At 47.3% G+C, this 23,265-nt stretch overlaps 1 protein-coding gene across 2 annotated transcripts in view; it reads left to right on the forward strand.

The window, feature by feature from the left end:
* The first annotated feature begins 686 nt into the window (after nt 1–686).
* MYO1G (myosin IG) overlaps nt 687–23,265 on the forward strand; it is a 94,296-nt gene continuing 71,717 nt past the window's right edge. The window contains exons 1-8 of one of the 2 annotated variants that reach the window (XM_082192208.1): nt 687–920; nt 7,642–7,850; nt 10,892–10,985; nt 12,268–12,433; nt 14,523–14,576; nt 16,915–17,010; nt 18,890–19,006; nt 20,384–20,590. In XM_082192208.1, the coding sequence (XP_082048334.1) occupies nt 826–920; nt 7,642–7,850; nt 10,892–10,985; nt 12,268–12,433; nt 14,523–14,576; nt 16,915–17,010; nt 18,890–19,006; nt 20,384–20,590 (1,038 nt within the window). In that variant the 5' untranslated portion in view covers nt 687–825. Of the gene's footprint in view, nt 921–6,401; nt 6,620–7,641; nt 7,851–10,891; nt 10,986–12,267; nt 12,434–14,522; nt 14,577–16,914; nt 17,011–18,889; nt 19,007–20,383; nt 20,591–23,265 lie in introns of those variants that run through there. The other variant, XM_082192209.1, reaches the window with a different exon arrangement.

Genomic DNA, 23,265 nt, shown 5'->3' on the forward strand with positions numbered 1-23,265 from the left:
GAACGCCGTTTACCTTCCTGCCGCAGCTGTACCTATTAGATTATCTACTTGCACTTTGATGTCCTTTCAAACTGCTTGGTTGGCAGGAGCAGGGACCGAGCAATCCCCCCCGTCGCGGGGATTCGAACTGCCGACCTTCTGGTTGGCAAGTCCTAGGCTCAGTGGTTTAGGCCACAGCACCACCCTTAACTTATAACTTAAGTCATATAGTAACTGTGTAATAAAGCTCAGCCCCAGAGGGCGGCTGCTTCTGCCGGCTGATTCAGCAGGGATGGTTTAGGACTCTCTGATCCGAGCTAGAAGCACTTTCTTGTGCAAAGGTGTCTCCCAGAAGGGAGGAAATTACATCACTAGCCACAGGCCAGCGCTGAATGTCGGGGTGGCCGAGCGAGTGCTGCAAAATCAAGCCGCGGAGGGTGCAAGTATCTCTTTCAAAATGGGCAGAGCAAGGGAGAGGCTGTGTCTTCTCATAGGTCGTCCTGCTAGGACACTGTCCCTAAAAGTCTTTTAATTGCTCCATCAATTAAAATTAAAAATAAAAATAAACCTCTGGTGGCACCCCTTCTCCTTAGTCATCCTTCGTGTGAGTTTGGTCTATGGGTTTGCAAGGGCGCAATTCTTTTTTCATGCACGACGACACCCGAGCGAGCGGAAACGCAAGTGTCTCAAAAGTCCCAGCTAACCACAGGTCTCCACCCTCGCCTCTCTGAAGGAAGCGGCGACTTGAGTCATTTGCTTTCAGTCTGCCAGTGGTGGGATCCAGCGGCCCCACAAGCCTCTCTCTTTCTCTCCCTCTCCTCATCTCCACCCTTCACGCGGCAGATCATGGCCGAACAAGAAAGCCTGGAGTTTGGGAAGGCTGATTTTGTCCTCCTAGACCAGGTCACCATGGAAGACTTCATGGAGAACCTGAAGCTGAGGTAACAACCTGGAAGTCCCGAGGGTTGCAAAAGATGGCGGGGCCGGGGGTCAGTTGTGTGGGGCCTGTGGGACTCACCGCCTCAGGATATGGCTAGGGAGGGTCGCTGGCAAGAGACTGAAGAGGAGACTCAGGAAGAGAGCTGCTGGATCAGGTCTAAGGCTGGCTTCCCATTTCCCAGAGTGGCCAGCCACAGCCATTTAGCTGCGACTGCTGTGTTGCAGGCGGGTCAGGCTAGATGACCACTGTTGTCCCCTCCAGCTCCACAGCTCTTTGATTTCCCACAGCTGACGGGTAATCTACCTCTCCTTTAAATCAGAACCAGTGAAGGCGGTGAAGGTCCTGTGTGAGTGTCTGGAGGTGGTTGGAGGATGGATGGCGGCTAACAGATTGAGGTTGAATCCTGACAAGACAGCAGTACTGTTTTTGGGGGACAGGGGGTGGGCGGGGGTGGGGGATTCCCTGGTCCTGAATGGGGTCACTGTGCCCCTGAAGGACCAGGTGCGCAGCCTGGGAGTCATTCTGGACTCACAGCTATCCATGGAGGCGCAGGCCAATTCTGTGTCCAGGGCAGCTGTCTACCAGCTCCATCTGGTACGCAGAATGAGACCCTACCTTTCTGCAGACTGTCTCGCCAGAGTGGTGCATGCTTAGGTTGTCTCCCGCTTGGACTACTGCAATGCGCTCTACGTGGGGCTACCTTTGAAGGTGACCCAGAAACTACAACTAATCCAGAATGCGGCAGCTAGACTGGGGACTGGGCGCTAAGAGCACATAACACCAGTTCTGAGAGATCTGCATTGGCTCCCAGTACGTTTCCGAGCACAGTTCAAAGTGTTGGTGCTGACCTTGAAAGCCCTAAACAGCCTCAAAGGCCCAGTATCCCTGAAGGAGCGTCTCCACCCCCATCGTTCTGCCCAGACGCTGAGGTCCAGCTCTGAGGGCCTTCTGGCGGGTCCCTCACTGCGAGAAGTGAGGCTACGGGGAACCAAGCAGAGGGCCTTCTCGGTGGTGGCTCCTGCCCTGTGAAACACCCTCCCTTCAGATGTGAAGGAAATAAGCAGCTATCCTATCTTTAAAAGACATCTGAATATTTAATGCTGTATTGTTTTTAACACTTGATTGGGAGCCGCCCAGAGTGGCTGGAGAGACTCAGCCAGATGGGCGGGGTATAAATAATAAGTAAATTATTATTATTATTATTATTATTATTATTATTATTATTATTATTATCATCATCATCATCATCATCATCATCATCAATATCAAATACTCCATCTTTCCTGCAATGAGCTCAGCGTGTGCTATGAGGTTCTGCCAGCCTCCCCCCATTTTATCTTCACAACAACCTGGCGAGGTAGCCCTGGCAGAGAGATGATGACTGGCCCAAGGCCGGCCGCTGAACTTCAAGCAGGGATCTGAACCCTGGTTCAGATTTAGTGCCGTCATCACTTCCAAATCTAAATATGATTTCCATATAGCTACCATCATTGCTACCAGCCACTGAAAGGACAGCCCAGACGTTTGTGGCTTAGGGGCCCCGTATTTACGGGACCGCCTCTCCTGGTCTGCCCAGCAGAGGACCTTAAGGTCCATGAATAATCATAGTTTAGGGGTCCCGGGCCCTAAGGAAGTCAGAGTATCCTCCGCCAGGGCCAGGGCCTTCTCAGTGGTGGCTCCGACCTGGTGGAATGCTCTGTCCCAGGAGACCAGGGCCCTGCAGGATTGAACTTCCTTCCACAGGGCCTGTAAGACAGAGCTATTCCGCCTGGCTTTCAATTAGAACTTAGCCTGATCTTTTATTCCCCTTCCTTCCCTCCCCCTCCCCTTTTTATGAAGATACCCACTCTGAGACCCCACAGCTAATTCTCCCCTGGTCTCCTCGCTGGCCCAAGTGGGACCAATTCAGCCAGCTAGCCCTGGGGATCATCTAATGTTTATTGGATAGATTTCCCCCTAAACTGATTTTTGAATTCTGAATTTATTGATATTCACGTTTTATACTGTATTTTATGCTGGTTTTTTTGTTGCACCAATTAAGTGTTTTAAATTTGTTGTTAGCCGCCCTGAGCCCGGTTTTCTGAACCGGGAAGGGCGGGGTATAAATAAAAAATTATTATTATTATTATTATTATTATTATTATTATTAGTCTCATATTCTTTCAAGTCACCTGAGCCAGTGGCTGTTGCCACATCTTGTGAAAGTGAGTTCCAAAGGTTAATGGTGCATTTTGGGTGCCAAAGAAGGAATGCCTGCTACACACACACAGGTGGTGGCGGTGACTTCAGGTTCCCAAATGAAACTGGCGACAAAAAGCGAGGCAGAAATACAAAGAAACTGGGTAGGAACCGAAGAGTTTTGGACACAGAGCAGACCCTCCTTGTCACACGTGATATTGCTGAGCAGCTTGTAGAAATGAGAAACTCAAAGCAGAGTCGGTGGAGGAAGACTGGAAGAAATTTAAAGATTACCTGCAGAAGCACTGTAAAATTAAGGAATGTTGAAATGACGTTTGATTGAAAATAAGTGGTACTGGTAAAGAGATGCTTAAGAAAATGTAAATAGGGATTGATAATTGGAAATGGATATTTATAATAATAGGTTAATACATGGAGTAAGGATAAATGTTAGAGGGTAAGGATTTGCTGAATTTAATATTTGAATTGGAATACAAAATGGGAGGTGTGAGGAGGTCAAGAAACTAGTGAAGAAAATATAAGATTTGAAAATATTAATCTTTTTTGTTTTTAGCCCTGAACTTTGATATTTTTCTTTGTCTTTACTCTTTATTCTTTATTTTTCTTTTCTTTCTTCTATCAACTGTTTTTCTACTGTGTATTTTTTATTTTATTTTTTGCTTTTGTAGTTTAAATGTTGGAATTGGTTTTTATTGTTTGTGAAACATTAATAAATATCATTTAAAAAAAGAAAAAAAGAAATTCAAAGCAGTTTGCCGCTTCTCTCCCTCCCTGGTCAGAAGACGGAAGGAGCGATGGATGAAAAGGCAGAGGAAGATTGGAGGGTGGCTGGTTTTTTTAGTGGGTGGAAGCAAAGCCTTTGCAGTTGGGAATTCAGGACTTTGCGTGACAAAGTGAGAAGCTGTGATGGCTTAAGGGTTTGCGTGAAGGTTCCGGCGTTTTCGTGGCAATTGGAGACTGTGCTCTCAGCATCCTTAGTCATTTAGTCGTGTCCGCCTCTTCGTGACCCCCTGGACCAGAGCACGCCAGGCACTCCTGTCTTCCACTGCCTCCCGCAGTTTGGTCAAACTCATGCTGGTAGCTTCGAGAACACTGTCCCACCATCTCGTCCTCTGTCATCCCCTTCTCCTTGTGCCCTCCATCTTTCCCAGCACCAGGGTCTTTCCAGGGAGTCTTCTCTTCTCCTGAGGTGGCCAAAGGATTGGAGCCTCAGCTTCAGGATCTGTCCTTCCAGAGAGCACTCAGGGCTGATTTCCTTAAGAATGGATAGGTTTGGTCTTCTTGCAGTCCATGGGACTCTCAAGAGTCTCCTCCAGCACCAGAATTCAAAAGCATCCATTCTTCGGCAATCAGCCTTCTTGATGGTCCAGCTCTCACTTCCATACATCACTACTGGGAAAACCAGAGTTTTAACTAGCAAACTGCAACTCTCAGAATTCTTTAGGGAAAGCCATGGCGATTTAAAGTGGCCCTAGCCACTCGGGGCAGCTTCCAACAGATATAAAAAGGTAACAAAACATTAAATATTACAAAATATCCCTATGCAAAGCTGCCTTCAGATGTCTTCTAAAGGTTGTAAACTTCCTTATCTCCTTGTCTTGGGGGTTGCATAACCGTCCAACATTTCTCCAATGAAAATAGGGACACCCTAAGGAAAAGTGGGACATTGCCGGATAAAATCAGAACACGGGACAGCTTCTGTAACTCCGGGACTGTCCCTGGAAAATAGGGACACTTGGAGGGTCTTGCATTTGGAAGCAACAAAGCTTCTGATACGAGTTTCTGGAAATCACATGACGGGCGAGTTCTCTTGCATTCAAATGCTGCTTGCGGGTTTCCCATTATATCTCCACCCCCATCATTCTGCCCGGACACTGAGGTCCAGCTCCGAGGGCCTTCTGGCGGTTCCCTCATTGCAAGAAGCGAGGTTACAGGGAACCAGGCAGAGGGCCTTCTCGGTGGTGGCGCCCGCCCTGTGGAACGCCCTCCCAGCAGATGTCAAAGAAATAAGCAGCTATCTTATATTTATATTTATATTTATTTTATTTTTAAAATATTTTTAATTAGGGATTTCAACATAACAATTTATCATAAATACATCATCTGCATTCCCCCCCATTTTCCCCCTCCCCCCTAAAAAAGAAAAATAAACCACCCACCCACCCCCAGACTTCCCTCAGCTCCTCTCTCTGATTTCTCAGCACGTTATTCTCTGCATGCTTTAAAATTGTAAAGATCCTTAATTTATATATCTCTATCTCTATCTCTATCTCTATCTCTATCTCTATCTCTATCTCTATCTCTATCTCTATCTCTATCTCTATCTTTATTTCTATCTCTATCTCTATCTCTATATCTATCATCTATCTATCTATCTATCTATCATCTATCTATCTATCTATCTATCTATCTATCTATCTATCTATCTATCTATCTATCTATCTATCTATCTATCTATATGTTACCAATAAAAAGTTTGTGTATGTTTATTCAAAACCTGCCAAGGAGTCCAGTTCATTTTGTTGTTTCTTTAAGTACTTTGTGAAAGGTTCCCATTCTTCTTTAAAGTCACAGTTGTCCTTATCATGCAGTTCGTGTGTCAGTTTCCACCAGTTCTGCGTAATCCATCAGTTTCTCTTGCCACAGTTCTTTGGTCGGGATTTCCTCGTTCTTCCATCCTTGTGCTATCAAGACTCTTGCCGCCATTGTCGCGTGCATAAAAAATGTTTTTCAGTTTCCTTGGCAGGTCTTTTCCTACAATCCCTCACGAAAATGCTTCCGGCTTTCTTTACAAATGTCAATTGGAACATTTTCTTCAACTCATTGTTTATCATTTCCCATTTTTAAAAAAAATCTTACTACAGTCCCACCACATAGGGTTAAAAGTCCCTTCTTTTTCCTTCCATTTCCAGCATACATTTGAAGCAGTTTTAGACATTCTCCCTATCTGCACTGGTGTTATTCTCCTTATGTTCTTATGTCCTTATTTTCTTGCTGCCTGGCTCACACAGCTGTGGGACGCACATGTTGGCCACATTAGCACATCTGAGCCTGGCTGTTGCAGCTTGTGTCCTTGTTTTTATTGCACAACGGTTGTGTACGCCGGAGAAGGGGCATCGCTCTAAGGCAGAGCATCAGTCCTTGCATTGCAGGAGGCGGCTGAGGCGAAGATGGTTCTGCCCATCTTCTGTCCTCCAACCTGGCCTCTGTGGTTAGTCCCCCTTCCTGTTCTCGGTTTGACGCACCCTAGGAGTTTCCTGCAAGCTGCCGTTCTTCTTCTGTTTACGGGAAGGCGTTGGTTTCTCAACTTCAGAGCAGACTTTTGCCCTTGACAGACAGGGGAGCAGACTTTTGTTTCTGTAGCCCCTGCAGGCAGCTAGTGCCCAGGGGTGCCCAGAGGGGAGAGGCAGGGCAAAGGGACCCATTGTAGGTGGCGCTGTGTTGGGGGCGGACAGAGGAAAGGCAGGGATTGGCCACTTCCGGTCTGTCACTCTTTGGCAGGTGGGATCCAGTCGCATTCTTGCAAATTCAGCTTGCAGAATTATAGCGGGTTTGGCACTCTATGGGGGCACGGCCAGTGCCGGATTTACATATAAGCTAAACAAGCTGTAGCTTAGGGCTCTACTGTCTTGCGGGCCCCCCAAAAAAATAAAAGGGGGAAAAACTGGATTTACATTTCCCAAATATAAGATAAAAGAGAAATACAGTGGTACCTCGGGTTACATACGCTTCAGGTTACAGACTCTGCTAACCCAGAAATATTGCTTCAGGTTAAGAACTTTGCTTCAGGGTGAGAACAGAAATTGTGCTCCGGCGGCACAGCAGCAGCGGGAGGCCCCATTAGCTAAAGTGGTACTTCAGGTTAAGAACAGTTTCAGGTTAAGAACGGACCTCGAGAACGAATTAAGTATTTAACCCGAGGTACCACTATACTGTATTTTTCTGTGTATAAGACTATATTCCCCCCCCCCCATTTTTTAAGTTTAAAATTGGGGGTCGTCTTATACACGGAATGTTGCAATTAATTATTTCTTAATTTTGGCCTAAAAAAATAGGGGTCATCACATACATGGGGGCGTCTTATGCAGGAGAAAATACGGGAGATGTTAGTGGGTTACCAGACCCAGAGGCCGCCTCAGCCTCCCATGACCCAACTGGTAGTGGAGCAGCTGTAAGTGATGGCCCAGCTGGAGGCAACGAGGTCATCCCCACATCTGGAGCCAGGGCAGGATCAGGCCCCTGACTCGGCCCAGCTGGTGCTTGTTGCAGGGGAACCTGTGCAGACTGGGACTCTTCAGGATCAGGCCCCTGACTTGGTTCAGATGATGCCCGAGGCAAAGGATCCGGTGCGGACTGGGACGCCTCTGGTTCCGAGTCCGAGCCCCAGTCCCAGGCCATCACAAAACCTCTTTTGTTGACCACCAGCATTACGCTTTCCATTTTTAAGTTGGGAAGAGAGTGGTTGCTTTGGAAGACGATCATCAGGCATGCCCTCCTAACTGTGCTCCTCTGGCTTCTCCAAGGTTCGAGAAAGGGAGGATCTACACGTACATAGGCGAGGTGGTGGTCTCTGTGAACCCCTACAAGCAAACGGCGCTTTACGGGAAAGATGTGATTGAGCAGTATCGTGGCCGCGAGCTCTACGAGAGACCGCCCCACCTCTTTGCGGTGGCCGACGCAGCTTACAAGGCCATGAAGCGCCGGGCAAAGGACACTTGCATTGTCATATCAGGTATGGCAGGGGAGAGGGCTCTTGGTGCTCGAATCCTCTTTGTGGGTTCCCCCATATACAGTGGTGCCCCGCAAGACAAATGCCTCGCAAGACGGGAAACTCGCTAGACGAAAGAGTTTTCCGTTTTGGAGGTGCTTCGCAAAACGAATTTCCTATGGGCTTGCTTTGCAAGACGACAATGTCTTGCGAGTTCCTGCGGGTTTTCCCCCCTCCCCCCCTTTTCTAAGCCGCTAAACTGCTTATCAGCTGATCCGATAAGCAGATAAGCCGCTAAAAGCCGCTAAAAGCCAATAAAAGCCACTAATAGCGCTAATCCGCTAATCCTTCAATGGGCTTGCTTCACAAGACGAAAAAACCGCTAGACGAGAATCACAGAACGGACTCTTTTCGTCTTGCAAGGCACCACTGCAAACTGTTATAAGAAAAAACTGCTCCTCTTCCCTTATGGGGTACCCAAGAGCCCATATAGAGTCCTTATGTAGGTTCCCTATCGGTAGGAGAAAATAACAGAGGCCAACCAGAGAATATTGAGAAGCAAAGCAGTTTGTAAGCCTAATTTTTCATTAAACTGTTGCAACAGGGTGTTCACACCCCCACACCCCCACACAGAAGGGAGGAGGAACCCAGAACAAAGGTGTGCAAGCCCTTATATAGATTTTTGAAATTGCCACCCTGTAGCTCAAGCCCACTGAGCCTAGGGCTTGCCGATCGAAGGGTCGGCGGTTCGAATCCCCGTGACGGGGTGAGCGCCCATTGCTCGGTCCCTGCTCCTGCCAACCTAGCAGTTCGAAAGCACGTCAAAGTGCAAGTAGATAAACAGGTACCACTCCGGTGAGAAGGTAAACGGTGTTTCCATGCGCTGCTCTGGTTCGCCAGAAGTGGCTTAGTCATGCTGGCCACATGACGTGGAAGCTGTACATCGGCTCCCTCGGCCAGTACAGCGAGATGAGCGCCGCAAACCCAGAGTCGGCCACGACTGGACCTAGCAGTCAGGGGTCCCTTTACCTTTACCTATCTCAATATCACCCCCAAATACATCACAGAAGAGGCGGTCTACAGCAGAATCCTGTCCGGCAGGAAACCTGTTAATGGGTTTACCTGGACAGCCTGACCATTCTTTTGTGATGATAAATACTTAATTCCTGAGTCCAGGTCACAGGCTCACCCTATCCATACCCAAATGTGCCCTTAAGGCAGGATTTGTGAGCGCAGAGACAATGGAGAGGCTTTTCCCATTTCCATCCAAACTGCAGAGGAATATTTGAGGTCACTGAAAGAGTCAAAATGGCTTTAGGACTGTTTTCCTGTACTGTTTTCCGACGTGTGGTTATATATCCATATATGTGTTTGCCTGGTACATTTATGAACAATTATTTTATATCTTAGGGTGACCTTACAATTCTCATAACAATAACAAAACCATCACATCACCACCCTGCAGTCTGAAGTGAGACCTGTCCTTATCCCTATTGATGGAGGAAGCATCCACCAGCTCCACTGCTTTTCTCAACATCTTGTTCTACTTGACACCAAACTGGGAGGGGTGGCTAACACCCCAGAGGACAGGATCACACTTCAAAACGACCTTGACAGATTAGAGAACTGGGCCAAAACAAACAAGATGAATTTTAACAGGGAGAAATGTAAAGTATTGCACTTGGGCAAAAAAAATGAGGGGCACAAATACAAGATGGGTGACACCTGGCTTGAGAGCAGTACATGTGAAAAGGAACTAGGAGTCTTGGTTGACCACAAACTTGACATGAGCCAACAGTGTGGCGCGGCAGCTAAAAAAGCCAATGCAATTCTGGGCCTCATCAATAGGAGTATAGCATCTAGATCAAGGGAAGTAATAGTGCCACTGTATTCTGCTCTGGTCAGACCTCACCTGGAGTACTGTGTCCAGTTCTGGGCACCACAGTTCAAGAAGGACACTGACAAACTGGAACGTGTCCAGAGGAGGGCAAACAAAATGGTCAAAGGCCTGGAAACGATGCCTTATGAGGAACGGCTAAGGGCATGTTTAGCCTGGAGAAGAGGAGGTTAAGGGGTGATATGATAGCCATGTTCAAATATAGAAAAGGATGTCACATAGAGGAGGGAGAAAGGTTGTTTTCTGCTGCTCCAGAGAAGCGGACACGGAGCAATGGATCCAAACTACAAGAAAGAAGATTCCACCTAAACATTAGGAAGAACTTCCTGACAGTAAGAGCTGTTGGACATTGGAATTTGCTGCCAAGGAGTGTGGTGGAGTCTCCTGCTTTGGAGGTCTTTAAGCAGAGGCTTGACAACCATATGTCAGGAGTGCTCTGATGGTGTTTCCTGCTTGGCAGGGGGTTGGACTCGATGGCCCTTGTGGTCTCTTCCAACTCTATGATTCTATACTTCTTCTTCTTTTATATTTTGAAAGTTGTTTGTCTCTTTGTCTGTTCTCTATGCTTTTTTTTAAAAAAAATTAACAATTTCAACATAACAATTTCATTATTCCCCCTCCCCAACAAACCGTCCCCCCGACATCCCTCAGCTCCTCTCTCTGATTTCTCAAGTCATGTTATTCTCTGCATATTGTAAAATTGTATACATCCTTGTATTATCTATCTGCTATATTAACCCTCAATAAATTTGTGTACATTTATTCAAAACCTGCCAAGGAGTACAGTTCATTTTGTTGTTTCTTTCAGTACTTTGTAGAATGGTCCCCATTCTTCTTTAAAGTCACAGTTGTCATTGTCACGTAGTTTGTGTGTCAGTTTCCACCAGTTCTGCGTAGCTCATCAATTTTTCTTGCCACTGTTCTTTTGTCGGGGTTTCCTCATTCTTCCATCCTCATGTTATCAAGACTCTTGCCGCTGCTGTAGCATACATAAATAAGTTATTTATTTTCCTTGGCAGGTCTTGTCCTACAATCAATAACAAAAATGCTTCTGGTTGTTGTTTTTTTTACAAATGCCATTTTAAACATTTTCTTCAACTCATTGTATATCATTTCCATTTTTAAAAAAATTTCTCTACATTCCCAAATGTCTTGTTCTTCTTTATAGGGGAAAGCGGTGCTGGAAAGACAGAGGCGAGCAAGTATATTATGCAGTATATTGCGGCTATCACAAACCCCACCCAGAGGGCAGAGGTGGAAAGGTAAGCGACTTTGTGGGTGCTCTTCCTGAAATTGTAGTCTAGAGTGTGTGGTTGTTTTTGGCTACTAGCCAGAGCAACAACTCGTAACGAAAGTGTGGAGGTTCCACACCTGGAAGCAGTCTGTCCCCAAGTACCTGTGTTAACGGAGAAATCTGAGGGCTCCCTTTGACAAAAAAACAAGGACACCAGCCAGGAATACCAGAGCAAAACAGCAGCCAGTCAGCTTGGTTTTTATTGAAGACTGTCGCAACAGGACTCCCACCTGCCACAAGGTGGAACAAGATGGAAGCCCCCAACAAAAGAGAACCCAAACGTTTATTAGCTGCTAATCCCCATGTTTAGTGATGTATGGAAGTGAGAGCTGGACAATAAAGAAGGCTGATAGCTGAAGAATGGATGCTTTTGAATTCTGGAGCTGGAGGAGACTCTTGAGAGTCCCATGGACTGCAAGAAGATCCAACCTCTCCATTTTGAAGGAAAACAGCCCTGAGTGCTCACTGGAAGGACAGATCGTGAAGCTGAGGCTCCAAGACTTTGGCCACCTCATGAGAAGAGAAGACTCCCTGGAAAAGACCCTGATGTTGGGAAAGATGGAGGGCACAAGGAGAAGGGGACGACAGAGGACGAGATGGTGGGACAGTGTTCTCGAAGCTACCAGCATGAGTTTGACCAAACTGCGGGAGGCAGTGGAAGACAGGAGTGCCTGGCGTGCTCTGGTCCAGGGGGTCACGAAGAGGCGGACACGACTAAATGACTAAACAACAACAACAATCCCCATGTTACACCCCCCATGTTACATGGTAAAAAATTACCTTTTAGAACAGTTGATGTGCTTAGAGCCTTCTTACAACAAGTGTATAAATTAATATTCCGATTGGGGACCATGTTTCCAAAAGGACTGAATACTGAATTTGATCTTGGATGTTATATATGAACTCAGATTAATGTCTTCGTTTGTGCTGCGATAGCAGAGAAGTGTAGCTGTACCTTTAATTATTTGTGATGATGGATTTTATACACCTGTGATGTTGGTGTGGTTTAGTAGCCTAATAATTTTTTATAGCAATGTTCAGGATTCGGGGTGTGTGTGTGTGTGAACCCAAGTCCCACAAGCCTGCAGTGTGTTGCACTGAAAAGTCGCTCCAAATCCAGCAGGTTTTGCAGGGATGGGTGTGGAATTTGAACCTGGGTCTCTCGACTCGGAGCCGAGCCGAACAATCGCTACATCCCCCTTGCCCTGATTCTTCCCTCTCTGTCTTCCTTCCTCTCTGCTTTCCTTCAGGGTGAAGAATGTCCTGCTAAAGTCCAACTGCGTCCTGGAAGCTTTTGGAAACGCCAAAACCAACCGCAACGACAACTCCAGCCGGTTTGGCAAATACATGGACATCAATTTTGACTTCAAAGGGGACCCCACCGGAGGCCACATCAACAACTACCTCCTGGAGAAGGTACTGGGTGTGGGTGAAGGTGGGGCGGCCCAACTGAATCATTGTGTTATAAAAGAAAAATACCTACTCCTTTTCCCTTGTTAACGGAGAAATCTGAGGGCTCCCTTGGACAAAAAAACAAGAACACCAGCCAGGAATACCAGAGCAAAACAGCAGCCAGTGGGCTTGGTCTTTATTGAAGACGGTCGCGACAGGACTCCCACCTGCCACAAGGTGGAACAAGATGGAAGCCCCGGACAAAAGAGCCCCCAAACTTTTATTAGCTGCTAATCCCCATGTTACAACCCCCCCAAACTACATCACAGTTACATCATGAAAGGGGAGGTCTGTGTTATGTACTGAAGTTCTCACCCTGGGCCAGCAGGGGGATACTGTAGATAGTTATGCAAATGAAGGCTCGAAAGTGACGTTAAGTGATTGGATAGTTTGTATGCAAATGAAGGATTGAAAGTGACGTTCAGTGATTGGATAGTTTTAGAAAGTTGTTACAGTAACAAGGTACTGGAGCTCTATATAAGCAGGCTGACCGAGCCCTTCAGTTCAGTTCTGTTCTGGCATCTGAATAAAGAAGAGCTGTTTGAAGAATTACTGTGTCGTCTGATATGTTCACCCACAACTTAACAGTCTGGTGGCAGGAATCTGAGCATCCGGGACCCTGCCCCATGGTTCTCCTTGCCCTCCACCAAACACCCAAATATATTTACAATTCTCTGTTTCCCAGCCAAGTTAATCCCACCCTTTTGTCTTCATCTGGGTTTGTTATTTCTGGAATGGCTACCTGTCTGGCACTCAGGTATCAGGATGCCAGGGATTATCACTCAGGCAGAGGGGCTGCTGAGTAGCTGAGCTCACATGTCTATATGAATTTCTGAAGTTTTCCCAGTGAGCCAGTACATAGATACATTGATCAGTGAATTCTTACATTTGGTATCGTGCAGCAAAGGCCCTTTGAATAGACAGGAATAAACTGTGATGAAGTGTTTTGTGGGGACAAATCACAAAAGTCACAAAATTACAGATAGGTAGCCGTGTTGGTCTGCCGTAGTCAAAATAAAAAAATTCCTTCCAGTAGCACCTTAAAGACTAACTAAGTTAGTTCTTGGTATGAGCTTTCGTGTGCATGCACACTTCTTCAGATACACAGTTGTGTATCTGAAGAAGTGTGCATGCACACGAAAGCTCATACCAAGAACTAACTTAGTTGGTCTTTAAGGTGCTACTGGAAGGAATTTTTTAAAAGTCACAAAAGTGATTGTGCTGATTTTGGTAGTGGGCTGCATGTGCATGATATCTGCTGGAGGGGCAAACCCACCCCCCAACCTATACATAAAATCCTGCAACACCCTTATGGGGTATCCAAGAGCCTGTGTAGAGTCCATAAGGGGGTTTCCTATCAGTAGGAGAAAATAACAGAGGCTAACCAGAGTATATTAAGAAGCAAAGCGGCTAGTAAGCCTGATCTTTATTCAAGGAACTGAATTTCCGGCGCCGCAAAAGCGAGTCCCCAGGCTGTGCTGGTTTAGCGCAGCGCGTGGGGACTCGCCAAATGGGCGGCTTGGTTTGGGGGTGGCTTGGGGGCGGGTAAAACGACCCCCATGGGCTGCTTGTGGCCCATGGGCCTTAGGTTGCTGACCCCTGAATTAAACTTAAGCGTATTGGTTATGCTTAAGGGACACGGGTGGTGCTGTGGGTTAAACCACAGAGCCTAGGACCTGCCATTCAGAAGGTCGGTGGTTCGAATCCCCGCGACGGGGTGAGTTACCGTTGCTCGGTCCCTGCTCCTGCCCACCTAGCAGTTCGAAAGCACGTCAAAGTGCAAGTAGATAAATAGGTACCACTCCGGCGGGAAGGTAAATGGCGTTTCCGTGCACTGCTCTGGTTCACCAGAAGCGGCTTAGTCATGCTGGCCACATGACCCGGAAGCTGTGCGCCGGCTCCCTCAGCCAATAAAGTGAGATGAGCGCCACAACCCCAGAGTCGGCCACCACTGGACCTAATGGTCAGGGGTCCCTTTACCTTTGTATTGGTTATATGAGGCTTGTTATCCCACAGTTCAAAGATGCATTCTGAGTTTTCCCTTCCCTTGCAGTCTCGCATCCTCAAACAGCAGCCAGGCGAGAGGAATTTCCACACCTTCTACCAGGTGAGCAAACCTCCAGAAGAGGACTCACCCTTTCCCCTTCCTGCTGGGATTTCTCCCCATTCCTGATCTGCTTCTCCGTACTCAGATTGTGTGTTGATGTTGCTCCCTTATCCCTCAAGATCTCAAAGCGACGTATGCCATCAGCTATATATTTTGGAAAGTGGTTTTCCGTCCATTTGTCCCCTAAAGGTTTGGAAGCCTCTTGAGATATCATTGCCAAACTTGACTCAAGGGTTCCCAAGGGTGAAGCCCGTGGTTTCCATCAATGTTTGACCACCATTTTGAATCAAGAAGTCACTTTGGCCTGGCCTTGCCCGTTTTTGGCATAGGTTCAGCTGTCGCTCGAAATACTGTCGCTAAACATACCCTAAGGTGGGGGTAGCAGTCTTTGCCAATGTTTGGACGCAGGGCATCATTTTGATTCAGTACGGCAGGTGGAAACAAGACCATGGTGTGACTGCGCCTGCTTTTTGTCATAGGTTTGGCTACCTCCTAAGATGCTGTTGCCAAACTTGGTACTCTTTGTCAATGTTTGGTTTCCAGGCGCCATTTTGAATCAATATGGCGTACCAAAATGCGTTGTAACTTCACCTGATTTTTGGAGTAGCAGGCTCAAATTCACAAATTACACAATTCATTTGAAAATCAATTTTTTTGTTGTTGTTGTTTTCTAAAAATTCCCGGGCAGCACCGAGCACTCCTTACTACCACGTATAAATATTAAAAGTATAAGTCATGGGTAGGCAAACTAAGGCCGCAGACGGTCTGGGAATCAACGTGTTTTTAAATTAGTAGAATGTGTCCTTTTATTTAAAATGCATCCCCCCCCCATTTTTTTATTCATTTTATAACACAAATAAAAAACACAAACAGAAAAGACAAACAATACAAACAAATTATTGTCATATCCTTATTTTTCTAAACATTGTTAAATGGGCTTCCCCAAGTCCCACCTATCTAATTTTCATTTTACTTCATCTTTAGTAGTTTCCATACATCATAATTTCTAACCATAAGGTAAAGGTAAAGGTACCCCTGCCCGAACGGGCCAGTCTTGACAGACTCTGGGGTTTGTGCGCCCATCTCACATCTATAGGCCGGGGGCCAGCGCTGTCCGGAGACACTTCCGGGTCACGTGGCCAGCGTGACAAAGCCGCATCTGGCGAGCCAGCGCAGCACACGGAACGCCGTTTACCTTCCCGCTGGTAAGCGGTACCTATTTATCTACTTGCACCCGGGGGTGCTTTCGAACTGCTAGGTTGGCAGGCGCTGGGACCGAGCAGCGGGAGCGCACCCCGCCGCGGGGATTCGAACTGCCGACCTTTCGATCAGCAAGCCCTAGGCGCTGAGGCTTTAACCCACAGCGCCACCCGCGTCCATACGTTTCTAACCATACTTTTTTTTAAATCACACTTAAAATAACTTCACAGTTTATCACTTACAAATAATACTGTTTTAAAATACCCTATCTTCTAACCCTACAGCCTATATCCACTTCCAAAGCTATTCTAAGGCATCTCTGGGTTATTTGTGGGGCATAGGAATTCGCTCATTTTTTCCCTTTCAAAATATAGTCTGGCCGCCCACAAGGTCTGAGGGACAGTGGACCGACCCCCTGCTGAAAAAGTTCGCTGACCCCTGGTATAAGTGCTGACTGGTGCAGGGCCTCGTGGGCAGGAGGCCAGGAAGCCAACAGTAGATGGCGCCAGAGGCATCGAAAGACAGAGTCAACGCTTTCCAGCTCTGTCCTCTTTCAGCCATCATGAGGCCTAGTAACTTGCTGGCTTTTAAAGAAAGTAAAGGGACCCCTGACCATTAGGTCCAGTCGTGGCCGACTCTGGGGTTGCGGCGCTCATCTCGCTTTACTGGCCGAGGGAGCCGGCGTACAGCTTCCGGGTCATGTGGCCAGCGTGACTAAGCCGCTTCTGGCGAACCAGAGCAGCGCACGGAAACGCCGTTTACCTTCCCACCGGAGTGGTACCTATTTATCTACTTGCACTTTGACGTGCTTTCGAACTGCTAGGTTGGCAGGAGCTGGCACTGAGCAACGGGAGCTCACCCCGTCGCGGGGATTTGAACCGCCGACCTTCTGATCGGCAAGTCCTAGGCTCTGTGGTTTAACCCACAGCGCAAAGAAACAACACAGCAAATGCAGAGTTCTGGTGCACAGTCAGATTTAGCATTTCAGGCCACAATTTTATATCGCTCCCTTGCATGCATGCCTGTCTGCATGTCGCATTTTTGTCCAGTGACACAACTTTCAGAATCTGGCTGCTCAGACTTGGGTTCGGAAGCTGCGGTGCTGGGCTGTTTACAAGAGAGTTCTTCTTTCTTGCAGTTGCTGCTTGGAGCCTCAGACGCTTTGCTGGAGTCCCTCCACCTCAGCAGGGATCCGGCAGCCTACAGGTTCACCAGAGAAGGTGCCAACAACCATGTAAGTTTCCCTGGGGTTTCATTTCCCCCCCAAAAAACGCCTTTTAAAAAGCTTCCGACCAATTCCAGCTTTTCCCAGATTAATTAAGTTGCAAACATCTTCTCCCCCCCCCGTCTCTCCTTGTTTATTATAATTAAACATGTAAAGGTTAATAAACTGACACACTCCAGAGTTAGTAGGTTGGTATCATAACATTTATTAAAATAATGCTATGGGTTAATAGAAACAGCAAAGAACCAAAGAATTAAAATGCAAGCTCTGTAAAAACCCAACTTAAACCCAGATATGTCTAATGTATTCAATCCAGTAGCTAACTAAAAGCCCAAAGACAACACTCCCAATATAATAATAAAGTACTGCAAAACAATTGGCAATTTTCAGTTATCAAAACTGGGGGTTTTGCATTTTTGTATCCTTTTCCCAATCAGGAAAAAAAAATCTTCTGAATGTTATATAACATACATATAAAACAAGATAGGAAAAGACATTATAAACTTGTAACACATCTGATCTATCAGCAGGTATCTCGGAGCATCAAGTAACATAAGAATTTGCCTTTAATAATAATAATAATAATAATAATAATAATAAGCCTCTTCAGCAGCAAGGAAATAAAAAAGCACATGACACCTCAAGTTTCATATCCCCCAAATTCCAAATCAATTGGTTATTTTGGTACAAAACAAAACAAAACGAAAAACCCTTCCCTTACCCTGGGATCCAAGGTATGTTTTTAATTTTAGGATCCAAGTATAGCGTTTTTCTTGCTGAATCGGGTGGCAGGATTTGGGTTAGTCACTGCAAGAGCAGAGACCCCAAACCACCACTGGGGGGCACTGATTTTTCATTTCCCACTGAAAGCTTTGCATTCCCAGCTTGTCTTGGAGGAATAAAATGCAGTGCTTTTTTCCCTGGGGGGTACGCAGGGGTACGCACACCCCTAAACATTTTGTGAATCCAAGTTTGGCCTCACTGAGGGGAATTATTTCAGAAGGAGTAGGATAATGAGAGTACCCCTAAACATTTTATTTTAAAGAAAAAAGCCCTGAATAAATGGAATTTTAAAAGGCAAATCTGAAAGAGTTCATCTAGCTCTGTGGTTCCCCAAAGCTTTCTCGGGCTGCCGCCCCTTTGGTGCCACAAATTCACCCCATTGCCCATTATCCTACCCTATAAAATGCCATCTTCAGAATACCTGTCTGCACAAGTGAGATAATTACACAACAACGTTCAAAGCAAGGACAATAAATTGCACATTTATCCGAAATCCCATCCGTTCATGTTTTTATATATACCGTATTTTTCGTCCCATAGGACGCACCTAGTTTTTTTGGGGGGGAAATAAAGGGAAAAATGTTTTCCTTTATTACTCCCCCCAAACCAGGTCGGGGAACAGCGGGATGGCAGCGCTGCGCCTCCCCGCTGTCCCCCGAGCTTGTGGGGCTGGCCGATGTCTGCCCGGCGCGAGGGGCGCTCTGCTTTAGGGCGTCCCTCGTGCTGGGCGGCAGGCTGCTATCCGCAGCATGGGGAGCCCTGTGGGAACTCCCACAGGGCTGCCTAGGCTGCGGATGTCTTCCCGAAGCACCGGGCGCTCTGCTTTCGGGGTGCCCGGCGCTCCAGGAAGCAGGCTGCTATCCACAGTCTAGACAGCCCTGCGGGAACTCCAAGCTTCAGCGAAAGCCTGCATTCGCCCCATAGGACGCACCCAGATTTCCCCTTCATTTTTGGAGGGGGAAAAGTGTGTCCTATGGGGCGAAAAATACGGTATGTAAAAAGTCTTCCTGGCAGTGCTCAAGCATAATTATTTTTATTTCCCCCTCTCTTCTTTCTCCTCATTCATTCCTTTCCGGTTCTCCCCGGCATCCCCTTGCAACCCTAGTCCTCAGGCAGCGAGAAATCCAGCCACCGGGCCGTTGCCGACGCCATGACCGTGATCGGTTTCACTTCGGAAGAGATCGACTCCGTCTACAAGATCCTGGCGGCCATTTTGCACTTGGTAAATGAAGGGGGGCATTTCTTGCTGGCGCCGGGAAGGCGTACACAGACGGAATAAATATTCAAGTTAGAAAGGAAACAGCCGCATGGGTTTGTCCTTTATGCCCTCTGCATAGCTGTCAACTTACAGATTTGAAAATAAGGGACCAGCAGCCAAAATAAGGGATTTTAGTCAACCAGCTGAAATATGAAGTTAAAAGGGACCAGATCATTTGGGAGAGCAGCGCTGGTTTTTAGCCCTTCGTTTCCAGAGATTTACCTGACTGGAATGAGGCCTGGGAAGGAGGGTGGCCGCCTAGGCACAGTGGAACATGAGGAATGTGGAATACGGCCGCCATTTTGGAACAGGCCTCCTGTTGGCTTCATGGTTGCTTCCGTACCCTCCAACATCTGGGTGATCCAAATTGGGACGTTCGTTTTTTGGGTCGCGGGAGCAAGATGACTCACATCAGAATGCAAAACCAAAAAAGAGCGTATTTTTGTCCGGTGCTTTGGTGCAAAACCAGCTGACTTGCGCCAAACCCCAAACTGGAATGTTCCAATAACCTGCAGTTACATAAGAGTATACAGTGGTACTTCTGGATGCAAACGGGATCCGTTCCGGAGCCCCGTTCACATCCTGAAGAGAATGCAACCTGCGTCTGCGCGTGCGCAGGTCACCGTTTCTGCGCATGTGCGTGACGTCATTTTGAGCGTCTGTGCATGCGCCAGCGGCAAAACCCGGAAGTAATGCATTCTGTTACTTCCAGGTTGCTGCGGAGCGCAACCCGAAAATGCTCAACCTGAAGCAACTTTAACCCGAGGTATGACTGTATATTTAAAGAAGATAAATACAGTGGTACCTCGGAAGTTGAATGTAATCTGTTCTGGAAGGGCGTTCGACTTCCGAAATGTTTGATTTCCGAGGCACGGCTTCTGATTGGCTCTTGCAATCGGAAGAGCCAATCGGAAGCTGATTGTCTGCCACATCGGATGTTCGGCTTCCGAAAAACGTTCGAAAACCGGAACACGTACTTCCAGGGTTTCGACGTTTGGGAACTGAAACGTTCGGCGACGGAGATGATTGAAAACCGAGGTTTGACTGTAAATGAGTAAGTTAAGTGAATCTGGATATGCAGAAGATATTAAAAATAAACTTAAGGAACTGCAGAAAGAGGGAGAAGGACGTCAAGTTTTAAAATGTCAAGATGATTGTAAAATCAGTGAAATGTATATCTCTGAAAAGTATATGTATATATATATAAACCTGGAATGTTCCATGATCCAATCAGAAGCCGGGATGTCTTCTGTAATTCCGGGATGTCCTGCTTAAATCGGGACGATTCAGCGATATGTGCTTCTGTCTGTTTGATTGCTGTTCTCTCGCTGGATTTCCCAGGGCAACGTGTGCTTTGTCGCCACGGGGGACGACGTGGGGGTTGAGAACGCCGAACTGGTGTCCTACCTGGCTGAGCTGACCTCCACCGAACCAGAAAGTCTCCTCAACACGCTCCTCTATCGGACAGTGGCCACCGGGGGCGGGGAAGTCATCCAAAAGGGCCACAGCGCCAATGAGGCCAACTACGCGAGGGATGCTTGCGCCAAGGTAGTAGCTATGGCAAGGTGTGGGAATGTTCAGGGAGGCAGGAGAGAGAATATATTGTTTAATCATAGCCTTCCAAACTTGCGTTAGCAGGTCCCTTTACTTAGCACAGTGCATTCCCCTTTTAAACACACAGTGCAAGCTTGTTTAATATAGGATTCCTGGTAATCCCCTTTTCTCCCCCTTAAAAGGAATAGACAAGATACAATCTTGTGCAAAGTATTATAAAAGAAGTTTACTCACACATTCAGTTCACAGATGGATCCCTGAAGGCAGACTTCGGTTACAAAGTAACGTGTTTTTCCGTGTATAGGTTTCCCCCCTAAAAAATAATGTCCAAAATTTGGGGGCATCTTATGCACGGATAGATCTTCCCCCATTTTCTTAAATCAGAGTCCCCCAAATAGGGGGCGAGAAGTGATGGCATGAGACAGGAGTTGGTAATGCAGATGAGCTGTCCAGAAGCACGCTGGCAAGTATGCTCCAAGCAAGCTGCTGGCTAGCTCTACAGAGGCTCCTTTTATTAGCAGAAGTCAATAATTGGAAACAGTAGTGAAACCACCCTGAACTTAATGGATTTCCATCTACGCACATTTCCAGCGTTAGCAAATACAAGTGTCAGAAGGTGCTTCCCTCAAATGTTTTCCCCGATACTTGATTAAGTCTGCGTCCCCGGTCATGCTCCAGCCGAGCGATATGTCTGGCAAACAAAATGTGAAAGGACAAAAGGTTAGGGGGAAACCCTGTATTCTAGCCAAGAAGGGAAAAGGTCAGGAAAAGCAGTTATATCGCTCCTTGACATACTGTTGCACGTATGATGCGAGGTTTGCCTTCGCAAAGCGCAGCGTTACCTCTACAGGGGCGTATAGATGCACAAATACGGTATATACACATGGAACTACCCCATATGAGAGTTAGTCCCAGGGACTACAGACAGGCAGTCACTGCTACTCACACGGCGAAAGCAAGATGGAGAAGAGAGAGAGTGGTTTCTGCCTTGCCCCTTTTGATACCTGGGCAGGTAAGGTTACGCCCACCTCTAGTCACATGCAGAGGAAGTTTGCCCCAGTTCAGGAGGAAACAGGAAGTTTTCTACCGAGTGGAGCAAACATCCCCTTTCATGTCCACTCTAGGAATGTTGTAAAGGTACCCCTGACCGTTAGGTCCAGTCGCGGACGACTCTGGGGTTGTGCGCTCATCTCGCTCTATAGGCTGTGGGAGCCGGCGTACAGCTTCCGGGTCATGTGGCCAGCATGACTAAGCCGCTTCTGGCGAACCAGAGCAGCGCACGGAAACACCGTTTACCTTTCCGCTGGAGCGGTACCTATTTATCTACTTGCACTTTTCGTGCTTTCGAACTGCTAGGTGGGCAGGAGCAGGGACCGAGCAATGGGAGCTCACCCCGTCGCGGGGATTCGAACCGCCGACCTTCTGATCAGCAAGTCCTAGGCTCTGTGGTTTAGACCACAGCGCCACCCGTGTCCCAGGAATGTTGTAATTTACTGCTATCTATGTATCACATCCCATAGAAGGTAGGAGGTGCGGACCCCTTCTCGTTCGCACAAGGCGTTTGGGCCTCCTATCTTCTCGAGGTGGAAGGACAGATTCATACAGTATTTTTCGTCCCATAGGACGCTCTGTCCCATAGGACGCACCTAGTTTTTTGGGGGGGAAATAAAGGGGGGGAAATTCCTTTATTTCCCCCCCAAAAGCAGGTTGGGGAAACCGAACCAGGTCGAGGAACAGCGGGATGGCGGCGCTGCGCCTCCCTGCTGTCCCCTGAGCTTGTGGGGCTGGCTGATGTCTGCCGGGCGCGGGGGGCGCTCTGCTTCAGGGCGCCCCTCGCGCTGGGCGGCAGGCTGCTATCCACAGCGTGGGGAGCCCTGCGGGACCTCCCGCAGGGCTGCCTAGGCTGCGGATGTCTTCCTGTTGAGCAAGAGGGGTCGGTGCGCACCGACTCCTCTCGCTCTCCAAGCTTCAGCAAAAGCCTGCATTCGCCCCATAGGACGCACCCAGATTTCACCTTCATTTTTGGAGGGGGAAAAGTGCGTCCTATAGGGCGAAAAATACGGTACTCATCTGTGAAAAGAGAGACCTTTGCAATGCTAGGAAGCCAAGGCCACTTGGCTGTCAATTATCATATTTTTCGCTGCATAAGACATACTTTTTTCCTCCTAAATAGTAAGGGGAAATGTCTGTGCGTCTTATGGAGCGAATGTGTGGTCGGTCGCTGGCTCCCTTGCCCAGGCCTCCACTGTTGAATGTTCTGCAGACAGAGGCTATTTATTTCCCCAGCGACATGTGACTGGCTGATTAGATTATCTGTCTGGAAACTGTAGAAACGGCTCCCTTTCCTAAAGAAGCTGCAGAACTGTGAATTGAACCCCATAAAAACAGGATTTTTTCCCTTTGCAAAGTAAGCTCAACAACTTTAAGCTGAGCCTCAAAAAAGGAGGCTTTCCCCCTTTCCTCCTCTAAAAACTATGTGCGTCTTATGGTCAGCTGCGTTTTATGGAGCGAAGAATACGGTAGCTAAGTTCAAGGTGTAGAAAGCCCTACACAGCTTGGGACCAGTAGAGTCGCCATATTTGTAGAAGTAAAATTCGGTTGCTGAACTTTTTTGTGTGAAATGAACCTCAAAACCGTTGAGGGTTTTTGTTTTGGTTTTTAAAGGAAAC

The sequence above is a fragment of the Podarcis vaucheri genome, assembly GCF_965113315.1.
Source record: "Podarcis vaucheri genome assembly, chromosome: 12".
In the NCBI taxonomy this organism is placed as follows: domain Eukaryota; kingdom Metazoa; phylum Chordata; class Lepidosauria; order Squamata; family Lacertidae; genus Podarcis; species Podarcis vaucheri.